This window comes from Mytilus trossulus, chromosome 14 (assembly GCF_036588685.1).
Source record: "Mytilus trossulus isolate FHL-02 chromosome 14, PNRI_Mtr1.1.1.hap1, whole genome shotgun sequence".
NCBI lineage: Eukaryota > Metazoa > Mollusca > Bivalvia > Mytilida > Mytilidae > Mytilus > Mytilus trossulus.
Genome location: NC_086386.1, coordinates 25,081,540 through 25,104,410, shown reverse-complemented (window position 1 = coordinate 25,104,410; position 22,871 = coordinate 25,081,540). Strand labels below are relative to the sequence as shown.

The 22,871-nt window shown below is 31.6% G+C and overlaps 1 protein-coding gene across 6 annotated transcripts in view; it reads right to left on the bottom strand.

Annotated features, from left to right (window-relative positions):
- Nucleotides 1–20,190, bottom strand: part of LOC134696390 (uncharacterized) — a 48,228-nt gene extending 28,038 nt beyond the window's left edge. The window contains exons 1-2 of one of the 6 annotated variants that reach the window (XM_063558133.1): nucleotides 20,052–20,189; nucleotides 17,282–17,317 (exon numbers count right to left, since the gene is read on the bottom strand). In XM_063558133.1, the coding sequence (XP_063414203.1) occupies nucleotides 17,282–17,317; nucleotides 20,052–20,073 (58 nt within the window). In that variant the 5' untranslated portion in view covers nucleotides 20,074–20,189. Of the gene's footprint in view, nucleotides 1–1,144; nucleotides 2,449–12,920; nucleotides 13,427–14,039; nucleotides 14,101–16,203; nucleotides 16,318–17,281; nucleotides 17,318–20,051 lie in introns of those variants that run through there. The other 5 variants (XM_063558137.1, XM_063558135.1, XM_063558134.1 and 2 more) reach the window with 5 other exon arrangements.
- Between the last annotated feature and the right edge of the window lie 2,681 nt (nucleotides 20,191–22,871).

Sequence of the window (22,871 nt, the reverse complement as noted above, 5' to 3'; positions counted from 1 at the left end):
GGTCATTGGGTTAACGTAAAGCTACATGTTGTATAGGTTTTCTTGTTCATGGATCTTTGAACACATCATATGTACAATTTACCTTTGTCTACTATATAAAATGAAAAGTTTAAATTTATATTCATTTATGTCCTTGTCAGAATGATTTGCAAAGTCGTATGCAAATTAAAATACTTGCCGCTAAACATAAGAACTTAATAACTTTATACGTGCTCTACAAGTTGCAATAATTGTATTCGGATACAGAAACTATATAAAGGGTAGTTTAACAGAGCTATCGGCAGATTTTGAATTATTTCAAATAAATTATTAACGTTTTATAATAAGACCTACATAAACCTAGATCAGACAAACTATAAATGTATTGATATCTATATACCAATGTCAAGTTTCCCCCGAGGCGATGTTCACACAATTATATGATGTAATAATCTTTCCGATAGTGCATATTGCATTTAGTCACATATACATGAATCTACACGGATAATATTAAGTGGGAGATTGGTTATAATTTTCTTTTACACTAAATGATCAAACATTTCTGCCCTGGTAGAGGAGGCGTGTCGGTATAATTGTATTAATAACACTCATCACAAAAGTATACTTTACATCTACATGTACTTTCTAAAAGACAACGTCATAATACAAAACCAAATTAAAATCTCAAATTCTCGTAAAACTAGGTTGATGGTAATGGATAATGATAATAATTCATGTGGGAGATGTCTATAACTTACTATAATAAAACACTATTATCCAATAACCACAAATATCTAGTGAGATATAATGTAAGATATTTACGCTTGGTTAGACATCAGTCAATACTATACATCTTTTAAAACACGTATATTGATTTTCTCTATATAAACAAAAACATGGCTTCGTAGGTCACAAATGATTTGTTTACATTTTAAACATTTACATTTTACGTTTTAATCCAATACACATTTATATCATGTTAAGTATTTAAAGTACTGTATCATAATGAAATCAATAAAAGATCACCTTTCTTAACGTGTCAACTCTCTGATGTATATCTTAATGTAACTTTCATAGGTAATCTTACACGTTGTTTATTTTTTTCAATGAACCATACGAAAAGAAACTTATTGAATTTTGCCATTTATTCACCAGCCTAGCTTACCTTCATGAATTTTCACAATCTCCACTGGTTGCTTGTGAACCAGTCTTTCTCCTTCATGGTCCGACTCTTCAACAGACAAAAGTTCTCCGTTTTCAGCCTCGGCCCTTTGCGATTCCCATGGACTTTCCATCATATAAATTACCGGGAACTATCCTCATATACTTTTTATTTGAATTCACATATGGTCTACCACTTTGCACTATGATGAGAAAAAGTTATTTCCTACGATATTTTTCTAAGCCATATGTGCTTCACATTAGGTACAGTTGTGTTTCTATGAGGAATAATGATTACGCCTTGTAATAATAAGTAAAACCATCTCATGTAAACAACACGTTAAAATCCCTCAATATTACGAACATATAATGTGATAAAATCCTCTAACATGTATTTAACTTTACATCTATTAATAAGTAAGGACGTTTGACATTTGCATTTAAGCAAATTGTCGTCTCACGTGAGTAATTAGTCGGACTGCTATTTTGCAAACCTTCAGTTGCCGGGATATTCCAAACGCTCGATTGATGCGATGAACTATGTCGCCGGAACGATTGATCTTTCAATGTTCTGCTTACTTAATAATGGTTCACTTTAAGCTGAATTAGTCTCAATGGAGTTTTATAATATAGTAATTGATGATGTATATATAGGTGGTTTTAAATCGTATTTGCTACTACATAAATCTCATTGATATATAACAAGAACGATACATCAGATCTCTACCAAATATACACAAAATTCCAATATCCAATCAGAACATGGCAGTCGCTTGAAATATTGGATTTCTTTGCAAATTGTGAATATTTAATGATCACTTGGAAATTCCAGACTGTCGCTATTTCTCTACTGCTGTCCGACAATCAGACTTCCTTCCTCCGTTGTATATTGTACCTTGTAACTTATAGTCTTTTTATAACTGCATATATGGATCAAATTAAATCTATTTCTGCATAACAAAAGGTCACACAATCTCACACACAATAGACCCTGTCGACATTAAGTCTAATTACACGTAATAAGTATTTTACTTCGTGAACTAGGCCTTTCTAGTTTCCTTTTGGTAGTTAGTCGAAGTAGATAATGAGCATACTAAAGTCATTTGTCAGTTTCCTATTGCACTTAATTTTGAGTGGATTTCTTTGTTTTTAGATTTCCTCACTTTCATCAGACACGAGTCAATTCACGATGGAATTCTTTTACTATATGCCTCCTCGTTTACAAAGTGAACGATACAACACACTTTTCGAGTACATAGGAAAGAGGCATTGATCATAAGATAGTATACTCGTGGCGTCGTTCTGATTTTTTGTGAAGTGTAATAGCCTATTGACAACACAGTAAATTGTTCTTCTTTGAGAATTGCAGTCTATTCTGATACAGTTTGTTCCTCAAATGATGACTTAGTCTATACTTAATAACTTGCTGATCACTTCAAGTAACCCTCTTTCCAATTCGAAACAGGTCAATTTGTTAAGAACACAAAAAGTCCTGTATATCAAGCAAAGATAATGCTATTAATCCTATTAAGCTTTATTCTTTTCCAACTGCACTGTCTGTTCACAATAACATTCGTTTTTTTTTTCTAATCCACAGTTTCTGATTTATTTTTCTTCCTTGTTGAATTGCAATCGAACAATTAATGCAGGTGTATGTACATACATATCAAGTTAATTCTTCCTTCTCTCAATATTTCCCGAGAGTATCACCTGCTTTTCTTGTGTAGATCCTATAGTGGTGTAGAACGGTCAAATATGTAACAGACTTCACATCTGATTAATGATAAATTGTTATTTCTTGATGCATAATGACAGGTAAAGACATTTTATTACCGTACCTTTAGGTCCCAATCATTTCTGGTTGAGCAGATGACATATATAGTCTCAATAAATCTGCACACAAAAACACTTTATCTGCATTCTATTGATTGTGATTATTTGTTACATAAGATTACAATGCAATTATTTTATGTTTTATATTCGGTATGTCCTTTTATCAAGGGCATACATTGGCATAACTACGTTCGACACGTTGTAAAATGGACCTCTAAATATCGCTTAGAGCCGTACTTTAATCCATGTTTTCTCAATAATTTATGGCTTATGTCCAAATATGCACCGTTGATAAAAGGAGATTTTCATAAATTTGTATAAATTTATGTTCATAACAATCAGACAATCTGGTTACCTGAGGTCTTTATCGAGCAATGTGTTACAATACACAGGCTGTTCACAGAAACATAATTTTCTTTTGCTTGAAATATGTTAGCTCTATCAAGTACTGGAGTTACTTTAATTTTCTTAATCAAATAATCAAATGTTACATTATATCGATATATACTGTTCCAGCTGTTACACTGTGTTAAACCGAATGAATTACCGACGAACGAAAATTAAATGTTTCAGTTATATAGACAATAACTGTTTAGTGTCTTTAAATATCAGCTGTATTTGTACGAGGCTAGGAAACAAGGTGTATGCGAGCTTTTAGCGAGCTACTACACCTGTTTCGAGCCGAGTACAAATACAGCTGATATTTAAAGACACTTAACAGTTATTGTCTTTATCCTGCAATTAATTCTGTAAATTGTTTGTGTTTTGAAAAACACAAAAACTTACATATTTAGCATTTATTTTCGATTTGTAATCCCTTGAGGCCCGCGTAGTAATATCAAAATCACACATTACGCTGAAGATGGATTCGCAAAAAAAGAATCTCGAATGGTCAATAATAATACATCGCTCAGGGTGAATAAATATCTATTTTAACATAACAACTAATTTCAACAGTAAAAATTAAAAACAAAACATTGTCCAATTTGAAACAGAAGTGTACGAGTTGTCCTACGCTTCAGACTTGACTTTCACTAAACATGCATGCTGAAATTGACATGGCTGATTTTGTAACATAATCATACACATTCAAGTTTTGAAATCGACAATTGTCATCGTCATTGGAATGCAAGTGGAATACACATTCTGAGGTCACACAGGTTCAAACAATACTCAGTCCGGCAGTGGGCGGAGCTTAGAAGCGATATCTGTATAGTATACAGATACAGCATAGCGATATCTGTAGGGCTGTATCTGTATAGTAGGACACCCAATTGCAGGATAAAAAGAAATATTTTAGGAGCTCCTAAAATACAAACTCGCCTAGCTAGCTTGAGTCTGGTAGTGTAATGGTCAGATGACAAAGTTAACCTGTTATATGAACATACAACGGGTATAAGTATAAGGTTTACCCTCTTAAGCCTAACAGATACAAACTTTTAAATTTCATTATAAGCACAATAAAGACGAGCCTGTCACTCAGTGGTTGTCGTTTGTTTATGTGTTACATATTGGTTTCTTTTGTACATTTTTGTACATTAATTGGGTCGTTAGTTTTCTCGTTTGAATTGTCTTACATTGTCATTTCAGGGCCTTTTATAGCTGACTATGCGGTATATGGGCTTGGGCTTTGCTCATTGTTGAAGGCCGTACGGTGACCTATAGTTTTAATTTCTGAGTCATTTCATTTTTTTTCTCTTGTGTAGAGTTGTCCCATTGACAATCATGAGACACGAAACAAAGGACCCCATACAGAACACATGTATTCATAATAGACTACTTATTTGTCTAATCATTTTCTAGCTAGTCTATATAGTGAAAATTTGTATAATGAGTTATCTGAAGAAATTTGGTTGACATTCTATATGAGATGGTTATAAATAATATCGGTATTATATTCAATATATAATTATTCATAATGTAAGTTTATGCAAATTTATTGGCTTCATATTTGTATGTAAGTATCATGTATTAATTTACATAATTGTCTGACCGTGTAAAATATGTAATCGATGTCTTTATCATATTTTATTTTTCATAAGGCCAACTGTAGTATATAAATTGTAATAACCATCAAGTTCAAGACTTGATCGTGCAAAAACACCGCTTTTCGAGCGCCAAAACTATAAAAGTGTTGAAGAGTACACCAACAACAACGACAAAAACAGCAAAACAACCGCCTTAAATCAAATTTATTGTAGGGAATTACAATCTATAGCATAAACACAAATATAAATAATATTATCAATTTGACATTAAGCATTTGAATCATGCCAGGTATCAAAACACATTGCAATTCATTATCAACTGGTTCATGGATGATAGATAATGTCACATAGCTATAGCACTGCCGCGGTACAAACTACGTGTGAAGAGGTTATACATTCGGTTGAATGTTCAAGACAAAACAATGCTATTGAAAACATCGACAAAATAGGAATATAAACCTTGTATATTTTGTCCAATACATTCTGCCGAGAATATATCTGGAATTATAAAATAATCTGCGCAATATATGTAGTGGAACTATCAGCGTTCAAATAAAAAGTTCAGATTCCTGAATATTTATTCAAATAAAAATGGGACAGCAATACTAAGTAGATAAGTAAGTCTAGTAAGTCAGGGTTCTTCCTGCACGTGTTACTATAATCAGACAAAGTGTACGTATTATTACAGTTTTAGACATAGTGTACGTATGACTGCCATTTCAGACATAGTGTACGTATGACTGCAATTTCAGACATAGTGTAGGTATTACTACAGTTTAAGACATAGTGTAGGTATTACTACAGTTAAGACATAGTGTAGGTATTACTACAGTTTAAGACATAGTGTACGACGTATTACTTCAGTTTGAGACATAGTGTACGTATTATTACAGTGTCAGACATAGTGTACATAGCGAAGCGGATTATGTAAAATGTGAAGAGTCAAAAATTAGTTTTATGGTTCAATAAAATCAAAATAAATTATTGCCATTCATTATAAATAAATTTCTATCAAACTAAGGCTCAAAGGACTTTTTATATTATTTATCTTGACAATAACAACGTACACACACGTTGGCGTATGAATACACAACGTCATAGTGGGCGTGTCGCCATCAAAATTGACAACATTGAAAATAAAACTAATAATTTTAACCAATCAGAAAACAGTAAATACACAAAATTTATTTATAGCGTAGGTATTACTACAGTTTAAGACATAGTGTAGGTATTACTACAGTTTAAGACAAAGTGTCCGTATAACTACAGGTTAAGACATAGTGCACCTATTACTACAGTTTAAGACAAAGTGTCCGTATTACTACAGTGCCAGACATAGACATAGTGTACGTATTATTACAGGTTAAGACATAGTGAATGTATTACTAAAGTTTAAGACATATATAGTGTACGTATTAAAACAGTTAAGCATAGTGTAAAATATATAAAATATAGAGTTGCTTATTTTGGTTTTATTTACGGTCATATAAAAAATGTTGCGTACTTTTAACTCAGTACAGAGCCGTGTAACTTTCTCCTTTCAACACAGGAAATACATATAACAGATCAATGTCAACGTTTGCTGAAACTGGTGCAATGATAAAGCGGTTTTCGTTCCGTGTCAATGTAAAGTAATGAAAATCTTTTAAGAGTTGGCATGAGTTGTGTGCAGTAAATTATATACATAACCTAGCCAATTTTCATAAAGATGTGTTTTCTAGCTAGCTTCAAAGGATAATTTGTAATAACATCAAACGGGATGAAATAGACTAAAGAACAGGAATACCATATAGTATAATATATAGACATGGTATATCAACTGTGCAGCAATCGCATCAAAGAAAACTCGCGGAAGAAAATTCTTCATTCAAGAGAAGATCCAACAATTGATCTGATTAATTTCCATTTGTTATCCCCTGGAAACTAATTTGCAGAAAGAATGTAATAAATTGCTTTAATAAATTCTAATTTATCCATTTAAAGTCTTTGTAATTTGTACATTGTATGTCAAATCCTTCGTTCCAACCATTCATTCAACAAACCCATCACCCGAACAAACAAAATCGCTAAAAAGTTTATTTTATAACTGTACAGGTTACTAAAATTATATAAAATATGCAATATTATAAGTTTTTACACTAAAAACAAATACAAACACCTTGTCACTTTTAAAACCGAATATATATTACACATTTCACTATAGGGCAATAATAAATCCCGGATATGCTTACTGTATGTTTTATTGTACACTGAACACATAGTTCGTCACGAAAACCAGTTGTTCACTTTCATGCCAAAATCAAAATGTCTTTGCAAAAATATCGAAATTACAACTTTAAATGTTTAAACATCAAAAGTGATACACCATGTTTACAAGTTAATTGCATGTATGTCACATTGTATATAGAAGTACGCGTTACATTAAAGGTACTGATAAGTCATAAAGGGGTTAATGTGTAATACTAACGCAGACAAAATTCGCATGCACTTTACATTATATGAATAGTCTTTTTTTTTTTTATCAGAAGAACTAATTGAAAAAGTACTGTTACACCACTGTCCCATGTTAGGGGAGGGTTGGGATTCTGCTAACATGTTTGACCCCGCCACATTCTGTATGCAAGTGGCTGTCCCAAGTCAGAAGCCTGTAATTCAGTGGTTGTCGTTTATTTATGTGTTACTAGTACAAATTTGTTTTTCGTTCGTTCGGGTTTTTTTTGTGTACATAAATTAGGTCGTTAATTTTCTCGTTTGAATTTTACATTGTATTTTCGGTGCCTTTTATAGCTGACTACGCGGCATGTGCTTTTCTCATCATTGAAGGCGGTATGGTGACCTATAGTTAATTTCTGTGTCATTTGTCTCTTGTGGAGAGTTGACTCATTGGCAATCATACCACATCTTCTTGTTTATAATTAAACAAAAACTTGTTATCAATTTGAAGATGCGACTTAATTATTCCATCATTACTCCCCCGGCATAGCCACCAAGAACGTCCACGATGCCGCCCGGCTGAGCCGTAAAAAGAAGATTGGGGTGAAGCAGAGCATTTTGTGATACAACATCAAGTAAAAGATTTAGTCGGAATGTTACGAATAGACACTTATTCAATCGAAAATCTAACTTCACATATAATAAGTATTTTATGCATGTTTATTATTGCATATTTTGAATAATATGACAGTATATACATTTTGTGTATGTGTGTAGGTGTTGAAATATCTCTAAATTACCTTTTTCTTCTCATTATAAAATAAAATTCCTATTTACATACCATAATTGATTAGTTATACATATTTAAGAGTTGAATATTATTAATGTAACGCCTACAACAAACCTGTGATTATTTACCTATACAAATGTATATACATAGATACATTTACTTGTGAAGAACTATCATATTCAAGATTTTGTATTCATATTTCTCTTTTGTATTTTTATTTCAATGAATAAAACATCAAAACGAGAAAGCGTAAAATTAAAAAAGGATATGGGGAATGTGTCGAAGCGACAACAACCCGACCATAGAGCAGACAAAAGCTATGCAATGAATGCACTTTCAAGTCTAAGGAATACCCTTAAATAGCCCATTCATATTTTCTTATTTTATAAAAATTTACCCAAAAATTCAAAGGAATCTATGAAGGTCAGACGAATGACGTACAACACAGTCATTGTCAAAGAACGAAAAGACCAACAAAAAACATATAAAACATGAAAACTTAAAGAAGAACAACACGAATTCGACGAAACCGGGGTCGACCCGCCAAGCTGCTGAACCAGGTAATTAATGAGGATTGTGCACTACATGTGTACAACAAAAAGAACATGGACAATCAAATATTCTGTAACGTCCAACATGGCCATGATGATATTGGTAAAATATTTAACATACTAGCTACTTCAGCTCTATCATTAAAATCTTTTGTATCAGAAGTTTCCATGTAAAACGCAACCTCCTATATAGAAAATCGTGAAAAACAACAAAAAAATTATAATATGTCATAATTTTGGTATACGTTACTTCACATGTAAGCGTAATTGGGAGGTTGCTGATAAAAACTGGAAATTATACAATATATATAGGAAGATGTGGTATGAGCCTTTGTATATGGAAATATTCAATGTGAGCTACTTTTGCGGTAGATCTACGATGTTAAATTCAAGATATGAAACTAATTGTATACTTTAGATCCAATAGGAGTTAATATATGATACAACCTCTTGTCAAAGTATCATAATAATAGTCATGATAGTACACAATGTACATTCATTATTCTGTTTTGTTCTATACGTTTTTCTTTTTCTTTTCAGTTCTAAGTTTTCATTTCTGAAACTTTTTATGGATCATAACTCTTGGCTACCAAGTTCCCCAGCAGCTAAACTTATGCTTATTGGTTACTTATTGGTTTGGTAATCAGCAGTTTCATTTATGTAATTCTAACTTTTGGTTGAAGACGTGTATATCATTTTAAGTAATTCCTCAGCCATTTCGCCTTTTTGTTTGTCCAGTCTATAAACATGTGATAGGTGTTTGTTTATTCGGTTGGTCAAGTGTATTCTACTGCTTCTGGGTTTAAGAGTTGCTATTATCAATAATGTATTGTTCAAAGAATCAAATCTTACGTTTGCTATAAGTTTATTTACTTTAACCCTGCTGTGCCCCTATACATGTCATAGAAAAATAAATATAGTTTTGATTCAGAATTTTGATGCATGCAATTGTGTTTTGTTTACACTTTGAAGTTAATGCATAACACATTATGCATTATGAGTATATACACTGCTGATAACGGTATATATAATACAGTGCAGTAGGGCTGAACCTCGCTTTCGTTTGGCGATTCACTCTAAGTAATACAGGTTTCATATAACCTTTTTTTACTGATTTTGGTTCTGATTGGTTTCTTATACATGACAGGTGCGGATCCAGCCACTTTACAAAAAAAGGGGAGGTCCCAACCCAGACTTAAAGGGGGTTCCACTATATGCTCCCATTCAAATGCATTGATTGTCAAAAAAAGGGGGGTTCCCGACCCCCGGAACCCAACCCCTGGATCCGACAATCGGCATGTATATCACTTATTTAAATTTGGTCCTTATTGAGTCTTAATCATTTTCCCCTCATATGACTTATTTACATTTGGTCCTTAGAGAGTCTTATTAACTTTTCCTTTATATAATATACGACTTATTGGAAATAAATAATTCAACAAGTTCTTTTTTTTTCTTTTTTTAATTCAATATTCCAAGTTGTCCATACATTATTTATGTCTCCAATGATTAACTCTGTATAAGTAACTTCTCTCTGACAATGGCAACACAAGGCTAAGCCTGATTCAGTGATATTTTCAATAGATTTTAGAATGAATTCTCTTGCAACTTGATGTAACAGTTCAATACTATCTCGTTTTGAAACTAATATAATAGCCCAGTTATTGATTTATAAGTTGTCACGGACGCTGATGAAGCTATGTAGGATTATAAAGATGAATAGACGTTTTGAAGGATTCGGTGCAGAACAGGAAAAAAGGTTTAATAATTAACTAGCATCGATCATGGCCAACGTCTAAAAACAGCTTTTAAAAACATATTCGCTGATTAAAAATTCTACTGTATCAACAGAGAGGGAAGAAGAAAGTTTATCGAGGTGTAGAAAGACCATGAGGTGTATAGAATGGTTCAATTGTGCATACAAAATAGCAGATATAGATTTGATATAGAATCATCACTAAAACATCAGTTAATTGTAATTTTTGCATATTATTCAGTTATCAGAACCTTGGGACTATTTCAATTGCATTTTGAACCCATTTTGGCAAAAGTCAATTTTTACACTATACTTCTAATAATTACATTGCATGTATGTTTCGTAATGATACGGGTTTTTCTTTATTGACTAACAGCAATTTCGCGTCCTTCTGAAATTAACATTCATTACACAATGAAATGTAACATTCATGATGTCAGGAGGTTCAACAATAAAATATACTTCGGTCAACGCTTTTACATCCTAATGATTTTACAACAAAAAACATTCAATTCTTAAATGAGGTATGACAGCAATATTTTCCAAATTTGTCCTACATTCTACATTAACACCCAATATGATATCATAAATACGATAACTTTCATCAATGACCTCAAATATTTTTGTGTTGACGCTAGAACTCCCCATTTTGTTCTTGACCTCCCTTATTCCAACCCCTTCTTTACCATGGTGCATGATGTACCTATCGTTGTGTTGCCAGTTACCAAATAATCAAATAAATGATTTCAAACAGTGGAATATAACCGTTTATATGAAATATATATATATAAACGGTTGATTTTACTTGAATGTACTTGTTATTCTTAAAACCTGGGATGCCATTTGAAATTGATCAATATAATAACTTAGCAAAGTAGCCTCGATATGAAACATAATCCTCTAATTAAAATACATCATTTAACAATTTGTAACTTGATATTCCTTGCAATTCAGAAATATATAATAAAAATATCCTCGATTTAAACTTCCAATTATAATATAAATATTTCACTTTGAATGACCTGAAACCAAACCAATATTACTGATTTGTTTATGGAACTGTTAATTTCTAATAGTTAACAAACAAACTCAGCATCGAACTAAATAAACACAATACACCAACGCTTAATATGCTATTGTTTTAGTCGGCAAGTAAATATAGGACGAAAGACAATATTCAATCGATTGATTAAAAAAAAGAGAAAATGATTATCTGTATCCATTGGCAAGTCAATAAAAGGTTATTTAATTTGTTTTCCCAGAATAGTTCATTGCTATTGAAAACATACAGTTAGGTGCGTGTATAATGGATTCAAATCGAGAAAAGCCTTATCAAAAGACATTATGATAGAACTTTGACATGTGCACGGAGAGAAATAGTTTCACTGTGCATGCAATGTTTGAAACGAGAGGAATTGGGATGGTTTACAATACAAAACTTCTTTAAAATACAAAAAAAAATATTATTTTATTAAAAAAATTAGCAATTGTAAGTGCATTGCTGTTCTCTTTCTGACAACGGAAAATAATTTTCAACAAGGAGTATATTTCAAGCTCAAAAGAGAGATAACTCAATATAGAAAATTGGAACACAGAGGGCACAAGTCATCGAATAAACATAGTTTGATAGAATCAAAATAAAATTGAAGAGTTAACCAAGAAATATGTATATCTTAATGTTTTCCTCCTGACAGATTTTGCGTTAATCAAATGTTTCCGCTAGGTAAGTTTATTTGTAATATACAAGACAGATGTGACGTTAATCAATATCCTTAGCTGACCTTTAAAAAGGTTAATATCGCCCATACCTAAAGATATAACATTATATAGTACATAGATATAAGAAATTAAGTTAGCTCCATACATGACAGAAAAAATATTGATTTCGACATTTAAACTTGTCTGCTTGTGTTTGTTTCACGTTTAAACTATAATTTATTGGAGTTTGCCTTGATATGTCTTACGTAGATATATAGATGTAGTCACACAAAATTGAATATTGATTTATGTATTACTGAAAACGTTAGGTTTAAGATGGTAACATCTGACTTAATCTAGAGCAAGTCGATTGTAAAATAATTTTGCAGAATAGATAGTTATCAAAAGTACCAGGATTATAATTTAGATATTTGAAATATCATCTTATTCATATATCTCGAAATATTCCCTGACTCTTACTGAGTTAAAGAGGGAAGTAAAATTTAAAATGTACTCGAGTTTGTCTTGTGCATAACCAAATAACACTTCAAATTTTAACTTATTCCAATGTTTTGATCCTACTTGTTTTTACTAGTTGACCTCATTTATTCTTTTCAAAAATAAACATTCATAGTTGAATGTGAAGCAAATCAACACTAGTGTAAATTGTAGCAAGTTTGCTGAACGTCCATTGGCATATATTACAGACACTTGAAAATGGAGTTACTTACCGTACCAAAGACGGTTACGCATCATTTCCGGAATTCATTCAGTTACATTTTCACTAAGAAAAAAATCACTGATATCCATTAAATTGAACGGTAGATGAGTTTTAATTATATTCAAACAATAATCAGTAGTTTAAACTCTCGCTAAATATGTAGTTTCTGTTTATTTATTCAGGTATAGTGTTTCCACGTGGTTGGACAAAAATGGCAGTAAATTGGATTTAAGTCCCATAAAGGTGAACCAATATTGCACACACTTTCACTTTCTATATATATAATTAGATCACGTCAATGCGTTATTAATTTTTCATATTTTCCGATTGAATTAAGATCGCAAGGCCACATAAATCGAATTGTGTGTGCACTTCATCCTAGTATTATTGTTTGCTCTTTGATGTAATGCCAAACAATTAATTGTGCATATCTTTATATCTAGAATAGATTAAAACCCATTGTGAAATTTGAGATGGAACGTACAATGCAAAGTTATGCGTAAACCGGAAATTAAATTATTAAACTAAGTACTCATAGTATACATGTAGAAATGTCAATATACTTATATATATATATATATATATGTTATACTTATATAAAAGTGAGGTACACAATAACTTCCTAGTTTCGCTAGTATGCTTAACTTTACACATATATAGCTTTAAACATTCATTAAAATATGAGTATTTATAATCTGATCTACCGAATATAAGTGAATATTATGAATAAAGGAGATATTGAATATTTCATTGAAGAGCTACCCAGCAACACAAAAAAACAAAGTTATCTAGTTATTTTTATATTGAATTGATTTATATTCTAAATGTCATATTCAAAACGCAAATGAATATAGTAGATACTAAAATGCAGTTACAATATAATTATACTGAATTTTGAGGTTAAAAGATACCAAAGATCTGTCCTCAAAACCTTTCAAAGTATTTTTTTCAACTGACATAGGGGTGTTAAACTTGAATTTTAGATCGTACTACTTTTTTCCAGGTATCATACATATATATATATCAGTAAAGTTTTCCTCTTCTATATCATTTTTTTTATACATAATACGACGTTAAACTGATGCATAGCAAGGAATTTAACATAAATACGAACGATAACTCTTCCTACCTGGCTCTTCATAACTTTCTGGCCACAGCTTGTAACTCATACCCATGTAAATCAGAATAGTTTCACGTTTAGTATGTCTAACATCGCATAGTTATTACTTGTAGAACTGTTAATACTAACACAAGATGTTGATGCAACATATGTTTTATCACAAAAGATAAATAATAACTGAATACAAGAAAAAGTTATATCTAATCTATCATTTTATTTTGTTATATTCGTGGTTATAATTTATAAATATTATGGTAACTTTCTGTTTTGTTTATAAGAAACTGTGTCATCATATTTTACATACATTCTTGGAAGAATGTGTTACATAAATATTGTTGGGTTGGGAAGACGGAAGTTGAAGAATCGATTTGCTTACGTATTTACAGTAGAAATTGATCGTTTGAATATATACCTTGATGTCGAGTGCATTTTGTTATTTCTCATTGTTAAACTTGGTTATTTCATCGTATTTAAAACATTACGTAACGATATCTACTTCATTGTAGTTTATCTATATTATTTAAGGATTCGCTTATTTCAGAAAGATAGTAATTGCTGAAAATAACAATAAATCTATGTGTAAATCAAAGTAATTGTATGGGGTTTTTCTTGATAAAATTTTATCAGAGCCCTCATAGCTAAAGCCTTGGATACAAACTTGAGGTGCTAGCTCAGGGTGCTGACTAACAAATGTCTAAATCAGGCTAATTCAAGTTTTTCTAATGTTGTTGCAACCTTACATTCGGTAAATATACCAAGATTATAAGATGCGATTTAACAAAAAGAAAAAAAAAAGAATTTCCACATCTTTTCAACATGCTTGGAAAACAAAATGTTCATTTGTGTTTAGAATCAATTCTAAAAGGACCACTTTACTTATTTTCTTTTCTTGTATGTGACAACTTTAAGATTTTAAACATAGTCTTGTCTATATGATAAAAGTGCATGTACATTAGAACTAGCCACAGTATATAAATAATCCAATTATCAAGTAAGTAATCACATTACCACCACCATGCAAATTGAAATAACGATCACTTACAATAATAAAGAAATTGGTGATAAAAGTGTAACACAAATTGGGAAATAATTGATCAGTTTATGAGGACAGAGTTGCAATAATGAATGGATAATTTGTTACTGTGATTGATGAGGCAATGTTAGGTATAATCAATATTATTACCTACATGTATCTAATATAAAAAAGAAGATGTGGTTTGATTGCCAATGAGACAACTATCCACAAAAGACCAAAATGACACAAACATTAACAACTATGGTCACCGTACGGCCTACAACAATGAGCAAAGCCCATACCGCATAGTCAGCTATAAAAGGCCCCGATAAGACAATGTAAAACAATTCAAATGAGAAAACTAAGTATACCTTTTTTCTAGGGACAAGATTGTAACCAGTTTGAAGATTTTTTAACAAATCTAAAACCGAAAATGCTAGCATCCAACCTTATATTGATAATCTCAATGTTTAAGAACGTTACCTACATGTATCTAGGGACAAGATTGTAACCAGTTTGAAGATTCTTTAACAAATCTAAACCGAAAATTCTAGCATCCAACCTTATATTGATAATCTCTATGTTTAAGAATGTTACCTACATGTATCTAAGTGTACCTTATTTCTAAGGACAAGATTGTAAACCAGTTTGAAGATTCTTTTACAAATCTAAACCGAAAATGCTAGCATCCAACCTTATATTGATAATCGTTTTTTTTTAAGAATAGGTCTCCGACTTATTTTATAATAAACTAAGCGACTCGTCATTAGACATCGATTTTAAGCTAGACTCAAGTTACATAATTTCATGATTTTCCCTTACCGAATTACTGTGATGCATACATTTAAACTGCATCTTTATCAAAACGGAACTAAACTTCCAAGTTAGTACTGCACCCACTTAGTATTTATAAGATACTTATTTATCTATTCTAAATGTATATATATGTGTTTCCGTAAACATTGCTCTCAGAGAAAACTAGACCAGGCACTTGTATCTATTTCCTTAGTTCATGCATGCTTACATTTATGAGGAATGCAAAATGAAATTTTTAAAAATGACAATTAACCAAAGTACAGATGTCGATTGTACATTGAAATTAAATTCGCATAAAAAAACTCGGAACTACAGAAGTGAATATATACAAAATCTGCTTACCTCCATGCATAGCTTTGTATACAGAATACATGGTTATTTTATCACAGGCCTTCCTGATCTAAACACAGATACATTTGTATGTATAACTATACAGTATACGCTTTTCATAATGATAAAAGAAAATACTAAAGGGCTACTGACAACTCAGATTACAAGAGTTATTGTGTAGTTTACATGTCAATTCATTTCTATTTTCCTCTCTGTCCTAGAGGGCAAATAACACACACGAAATATATATCGTTTTAAGTTTGTTTACGTTTTTTTGTCTGTTTTATGGACAGATTGGAGAATATATATATAAATTTTACGCAATGAAAAGACACTATATAAAATCAGAGCGGATTTTTCTCAGTTTCTTTTTTTGGACTGCTTCATTTTCATAATGGATGTAATGCTGATTCTGGTGCGTGGTCAACAAGGAAATGAACATTATGGAAATAGGATCGTACTATTAAATCCTTTGAGCCGTTTTGCTTAATTTTTTTATAATCAATGTAGTGCGTGTGTATACTTATTTTGCTCATAATGCATAAATACTCAATTAGAAAACGGTTCTGAAATTTGAAATTTTAGTTCGGTAAGGTTAGAAGCTGCTCAATCTATACGTTTTATGTACATTGCATTACTTTGCAGACAATATAAAAGTAAGGAGATATGGTATGGTTGCCAATGGGATAACTATCCACCAAAGTTAATTCATATGAATTAATTGCAGGCAATTATAGGTTTGAATGGTTTGCATTTTTGTCTATAATTAGTTTCTTTTCTTTCTTACGAAAATTGTGTTTTAAGAATAGACGAGTACACAAACTACAGTCCGAAAAGCGTTGCACAGAAAACCAAGCTTTGAGCAACACAAATTCCACTACAAACTCGGGAAGAAGGGTGCACGTAGCCTTAACTACACTGTGCCTTCAATTTATGCTGTAAACATTCATTTTCACGCCTATAAGCTTCGAGCTAAGCCAAAAAGGGAAGAACACAAATTATAAAGCTGGTGATGTTGTAGACGGAAGGGATTGACTTTCTCAAACATAAATCTAAAGGCATGCTGGGAAACTACAAATGTTAGACTTACCACTGTAAACCAACTGAACTCTATATTTATTAGGTTCTACAGAAAACAAACAAAACTATTTTTATAAAAAAGTACATCTAATATGTATTCTTTAAAAAAAACGTCATGCAGGGAGTCTTTATGATCTATAGATAACTTCCTTGTAATTACGTTTTTATGCCCCACCTACGATAGAAGATATGTTTTCTGGTCTGTGCGTCCGTTCGTCCGTCTGTCCGTTCGTCCGTCTGTCCCGCTTCAGGTTAAAGTTTTTGGTCCAGGTAGTTTTTGATGAAGTTGAAGTCCAATCGACTTCAAACTTGGTACACATGTTCCCGATGATATGATCTTTCTGATTTTAATGCCAAATTAGAGATTTTACCCCAATTTCACGGTCCACTGAACATAGAAAATGATAGTGCGAGTGGGGCATTCTTGTTTTTATAAATACACATTGACCAACATTTCTCTTCAAACTGATGTGCATTTTTCTGCAGCTTTTTATGTCACTAAATAGATGCAAGTTTTCTCACGTGTGAAACTTTTTAATTCTTGTGTTGCTTTTATTGAACCTGCGAGATATATTCACTAAATATTCTAAATAACAACAAAACGCTACAGTCGAGACAATATTTGTTAAATTGATTGTATCAGTAAAACTTCATATCAAACTTGCAAAGTCTTCTTGGAGTGTATTCAAATGCTGGCAATGTACATGTAGCCTTATAAGAGATAGGAATAGTCAAACGGATAAAAGTTAAAGGCAACAATAGCGCTTAATCAACGTTAAATCTGGACAGACATTTCAGATATTTTGTCAACGGCAATGCAACATTTTGAATAAAGTTAACACTTGATTAAAAGTATATCTTGTAGGTCCTTTGATTCAGTCCGAGTTGAAATGCAAATGATGAATGCTAAAGATATCAAATTTACATATACTAGTAATCAATTTTTTTCTTGTTTATAAAGAAGATGTGGCAAAAGGAAACAAGCATCGCAGAGTTATTGTAGACAAATTGTCGCGAGGACCAGGAATGTCATATTGGTCAAAATTTTATGTATGTTCCAGCTAAAAATCACGGAGATTCAGCTTCTTTAAAATCGGCAAAATATATCCGAAATGTTTCCATAAGTCGAGAAATACATTTTCTATCTATATCATATAATATATAAATTTTGAAAAGTTTGAATGCTGTTAGATACAAAATTGTGGGGGGAGTAAACAAAATTGAAGAAATATCATAGAATTTATATACCGCACGGATTATAAATATTACGAAGTTTAAACACAAGGAACACTTTTAACTTTAAAACTTTATTAATTTTTTATATGATCATCGAACACAGTTTCTTTAAGCTATAGAGGAGACGATTTCAACAAAGTTAACGGACGACGACGGACGAGGAACACCAAGTGATAAGAATATGACACTGGGACCTTTTGAAAAGATGCGCTATTAAAAGGAGTTAGTCGTCAATAAAACAGGACCCAGTTTCACAAGACAACCAAGATTGGGCGTAATTAAGTATACTGATTTATTCATGACTTTTGATCGATCTTAGACGTAAGCTTATTTGTAAAACCGACAACCAGAAACCCAACGACACATCTAGAGTACGACACCTGGTCTTCAACAATAGACCAGTGTCCACATCTTATGTAAACTTAATAATAAAATATAAACAGAGACTAACAAAGATCTCCTATAAAAACTTCGTTTCCGAATTAATTACAAAAAAAAAGAATATATGATGAAATATAGGACACCGGTTTCTGATTGAAAAAATGCACATAAGAAAGTAGAGTTTTTTTTTTTTATAAATCTCACATATTTCCTGTTTCAATCTCTACGCTTGGCTAGGGCTTATAAAAGGTACAATACATAATATATTATGAAAAACACTTAGCTCAAATAATCAGTGTATAATAAATAGAGATAACACAAGTGCAACAAAAATAAATTAATAATAAACATCATGGGTTGGATGGGGTTTGGGCGGGGTTTAGTGTTCACTAATTTGCTTAGTGTGCTTTTTATAAGTGTTACTATATGTGTGAATGACTGAAGTGTTGTCTGTTAAAAATAAATACTAATCAATCTATGTTGCTGCAACACAACTATAAACTCATCACAGAGCAATCAGAATGATATTTCTAGTGCAAAGTGGTAGTAACTTTGGCTAATTACATAAATGATGATATAAACACTTGTGGTGGTGAATCTATGTACACTTTCTTGGCGTGTAACAAAAATGCTTCGAATAATCTTCGCATGTATATCATTTAAAATTCCTTTTTGACGTTTTTTACAGAATAAAATCAATGTACTTTATTTGAAAGACGAAATTAGCTATGAAACTAAACACGCAAAGTAACGCTCGCTTGAATGCAGTTGCCACTTGTAAAAATAATTTGCTTTACTGTATATGCATCAAAATAGACGGGTAGATGCTTGTTGCGAACAATAAATTATCCAAAAAGATAAATAAGCAAAATATCATATAGCAATTAACCCTTACATTTATACACAATTTCTGAATATATTACTAGTATCCAATAATTTATTAAATTTCGTGCAACCGGAGATATTTCTTCAATCATTGATGAAATTAAGACTACAGTTATATCTAAGCTTGGGAGTAACTTGCGTTTTATCTGTTTAAATAATCCTAATATTTGTAAGAACTTTCTTGATTGATTATGCATATAACTGATGACTACAGATTGACACTTTTTTGACAAAGCACACAAAAATAACGACTAACAAATATGTAAGTATATACTTACGTGTGTGTTCCCTACGTTCCATTCTCAATAAATCGTGGAGAAAATACAATATTTCTTTACGTAATTGGTGAAGAATTGGATTCCCACCAAATCAAATTACAGGTTTTATTAAGAGACAGAGTCTTCCGAAAGTTCTGACTAATTATATAATGCCTGTCAAACGAGTGCTATAACCACTAGACAAAGTAAGATGTTATTGTGTCTGTATCTACATAAATTACATTAACACTTGTTTTCCCGCCTTTGTTGATAGAATATCCACATGAAATAGATTCTTTAGGATAGTAGGTACTACATTTTTTAGTGAAATACCAATATTACAGGAATTATATGTCTGTTTTATATTATTGAACACTCCTTGTAGCTATCTCTTTGCTGCTATATAGGTTTTCTTGCAGTCTAATAGTACAAAGTCTATGAATCCTTTTTTGGGCTTTTACCAAAAGAAACCAAAGCAAGGTAATCTGTGAACAAATCATTATGTATAGAAAATAAACGAGAGGCTCTAAACCATGATTTTGTATCTTCAACAATGAGCATTTTTCAACTTTAGAGACTATATTATTTGATTTGCTGATTTTAACTGCTGACATGGCTGATGTACTCCCGTTCATATAAAAATCAGTATCTTACATATAGCAAAAACTCTTTTATGAAATCGACAATATGTGAAATGTGTGTAGATTTTATCCTACTGAGTGATCATTTTTTAAAAGCTACTAAATAAAAATTCCATTTGTATTTGTCAAAAAATGAAGAAGAAGAAAAAAATGGTACAAAATGTCGTTATAAGGGGCAATAACCACAATTCACGACTACTATAACGAGTCACCTAACAATTTCGATGGTACCAATGGTATCGATTACCTGTGACGGTTTACAAGAAAAAATAAGTGTCCTGTCCAAGGTATCATTGGCCCAGTTACTAATTAACAATAGATTAGTAGTATTGCCAATACCAATTTATCTGTGCATTTAAGACGAATACCAAGATGTAATCAAAGAGCTGAAAGCTCTGAAGAAAAATGACGCCACTGTCTCTAATATTGGGATAGTTTTTATGCAAGTCTTGATTTTCACATACCGTATAGTTTAACAATGCAACATGTATCGTAAGCATATAATTGATATTCGTATATGTGTGTGTGTGTGTGAAGTGAAGGTGACAACTGGCTGGTTTTTTAAGACAAATGAATAGGTCAAGACTACCTGAATTGTACAAATAAATACCGTAGAAAGGCTTGTATATTTCTCACTGGTACATAGTCTGAATCCGGGTCCTTTCGCTTCCATTCACATTTGCGCCCACTCATGTTCACCCCCTTTCACTTTCACACCCTACATGTTCGCACCCAATCTTAATTGGTTTTTTGTTTAATAACTCTGTAAGCAAGTGTTTTCTTATAAGTATAATTGTTGTCATTGTCTCAAAATAAAGTGAGACAGCATTATTTTTTTGTGTTGAATAAATCTTAATCATGTTTTGGATAGCGTATTGTTAAAAATAATAATAATCCTTTCTAAATAATGTGGTATTTTGTCAACGTTTTATTTTGTGTTGAATAACTCTTAATCATGTTTTGGTAAGTGTATTGCTATAACTTTGTTTCATTGACTTGTTTCAAAATGAAGTGAGATTCTGACTGGTTTTTTTTGTGTGTTGAATAAATTTTATCATGTTTTGGTTATATTAGTGAATTGCTATATTTTGGTTTCAGATCAAAGGGACCAAGCTGTTAAAAATAATTATCTTTTGTGTTTTTCCTTTATAATCTTCCATGTTTTAATCATACCAAGCTATAAATACATTCAGTATTTACACCAAAACAATTTAAAACAACAACCATGATTTTCCAATTATTCAACTTGAATTTGAATTAAAATTGGGCGCGAATGAGAAGGGTGCGAACGGACCTTAGGTGCGAATTTGCGAACATGTAGGGTGCGAAAATGTATTGGGCGAAAACAGACCTGATACCACATAGTCTGAACCCCCTTCTCCCACAAAATATTCAGTAAATAATCTTTTTGTTACTGTTATCAAAGGTCTAATGAAACTTAGATAATTTCAAACATTTGTCAAAGAATTCTAGTCAAACCGGCACCAAGTTAAATATATATTTTTAACAGTATTTTAAGCAAAAAGAGTGAAAATAAGAAAGGGGTTGCCAGAATTTTTTTCAGTATTTAAGCAAAAAGAGTTAAATACTAACTTTCACATTTTTGGGTGTTCATGTACATTTTGTATATATTTATTTTTCTCAACTAAATGACTTTTTTTATGTATTTTTAATTATATATAAATGAGTAGTCCAAATAATTATTACGTCTGGCAAGGCTTTTTAAATTTTATTCTTGAACACCTTCCTACGACCGCAAGGCTATGTTAACTTTTTTCTGGGACGCCTTCCTATGAACGTCGTAGGAAGGCGTCCCAGAAAAAAATTAAAATTGCCGTGCCAGACGTCATAATTATTTGGACTAATACATGAGATATTTTTCTGCATTATTTTAACCAGTTGAGCATTTATCAGGATTGTTTGTTAAATGCTGTTTAAACTTTACTGAAGAAAAAAACACCTTAAATTTGCTAATTATTTGGCATGAAAGTTTGATTTATTGAAAGGGACTCATAGTTTTCCATTTTATTTTAATAATTGTCTAATTGTTAAAACAACAGCTTTGGTAAGGGCTTCGTTGTTTACCTAAATACACAACAACATATTCACAATGTCCTTGGTAACAGTAATTAATTAATTGAAAAGAAAATATTATAACAAATATTATTGGATGCCGAAATGATGTCAAATGGGTGCCGAT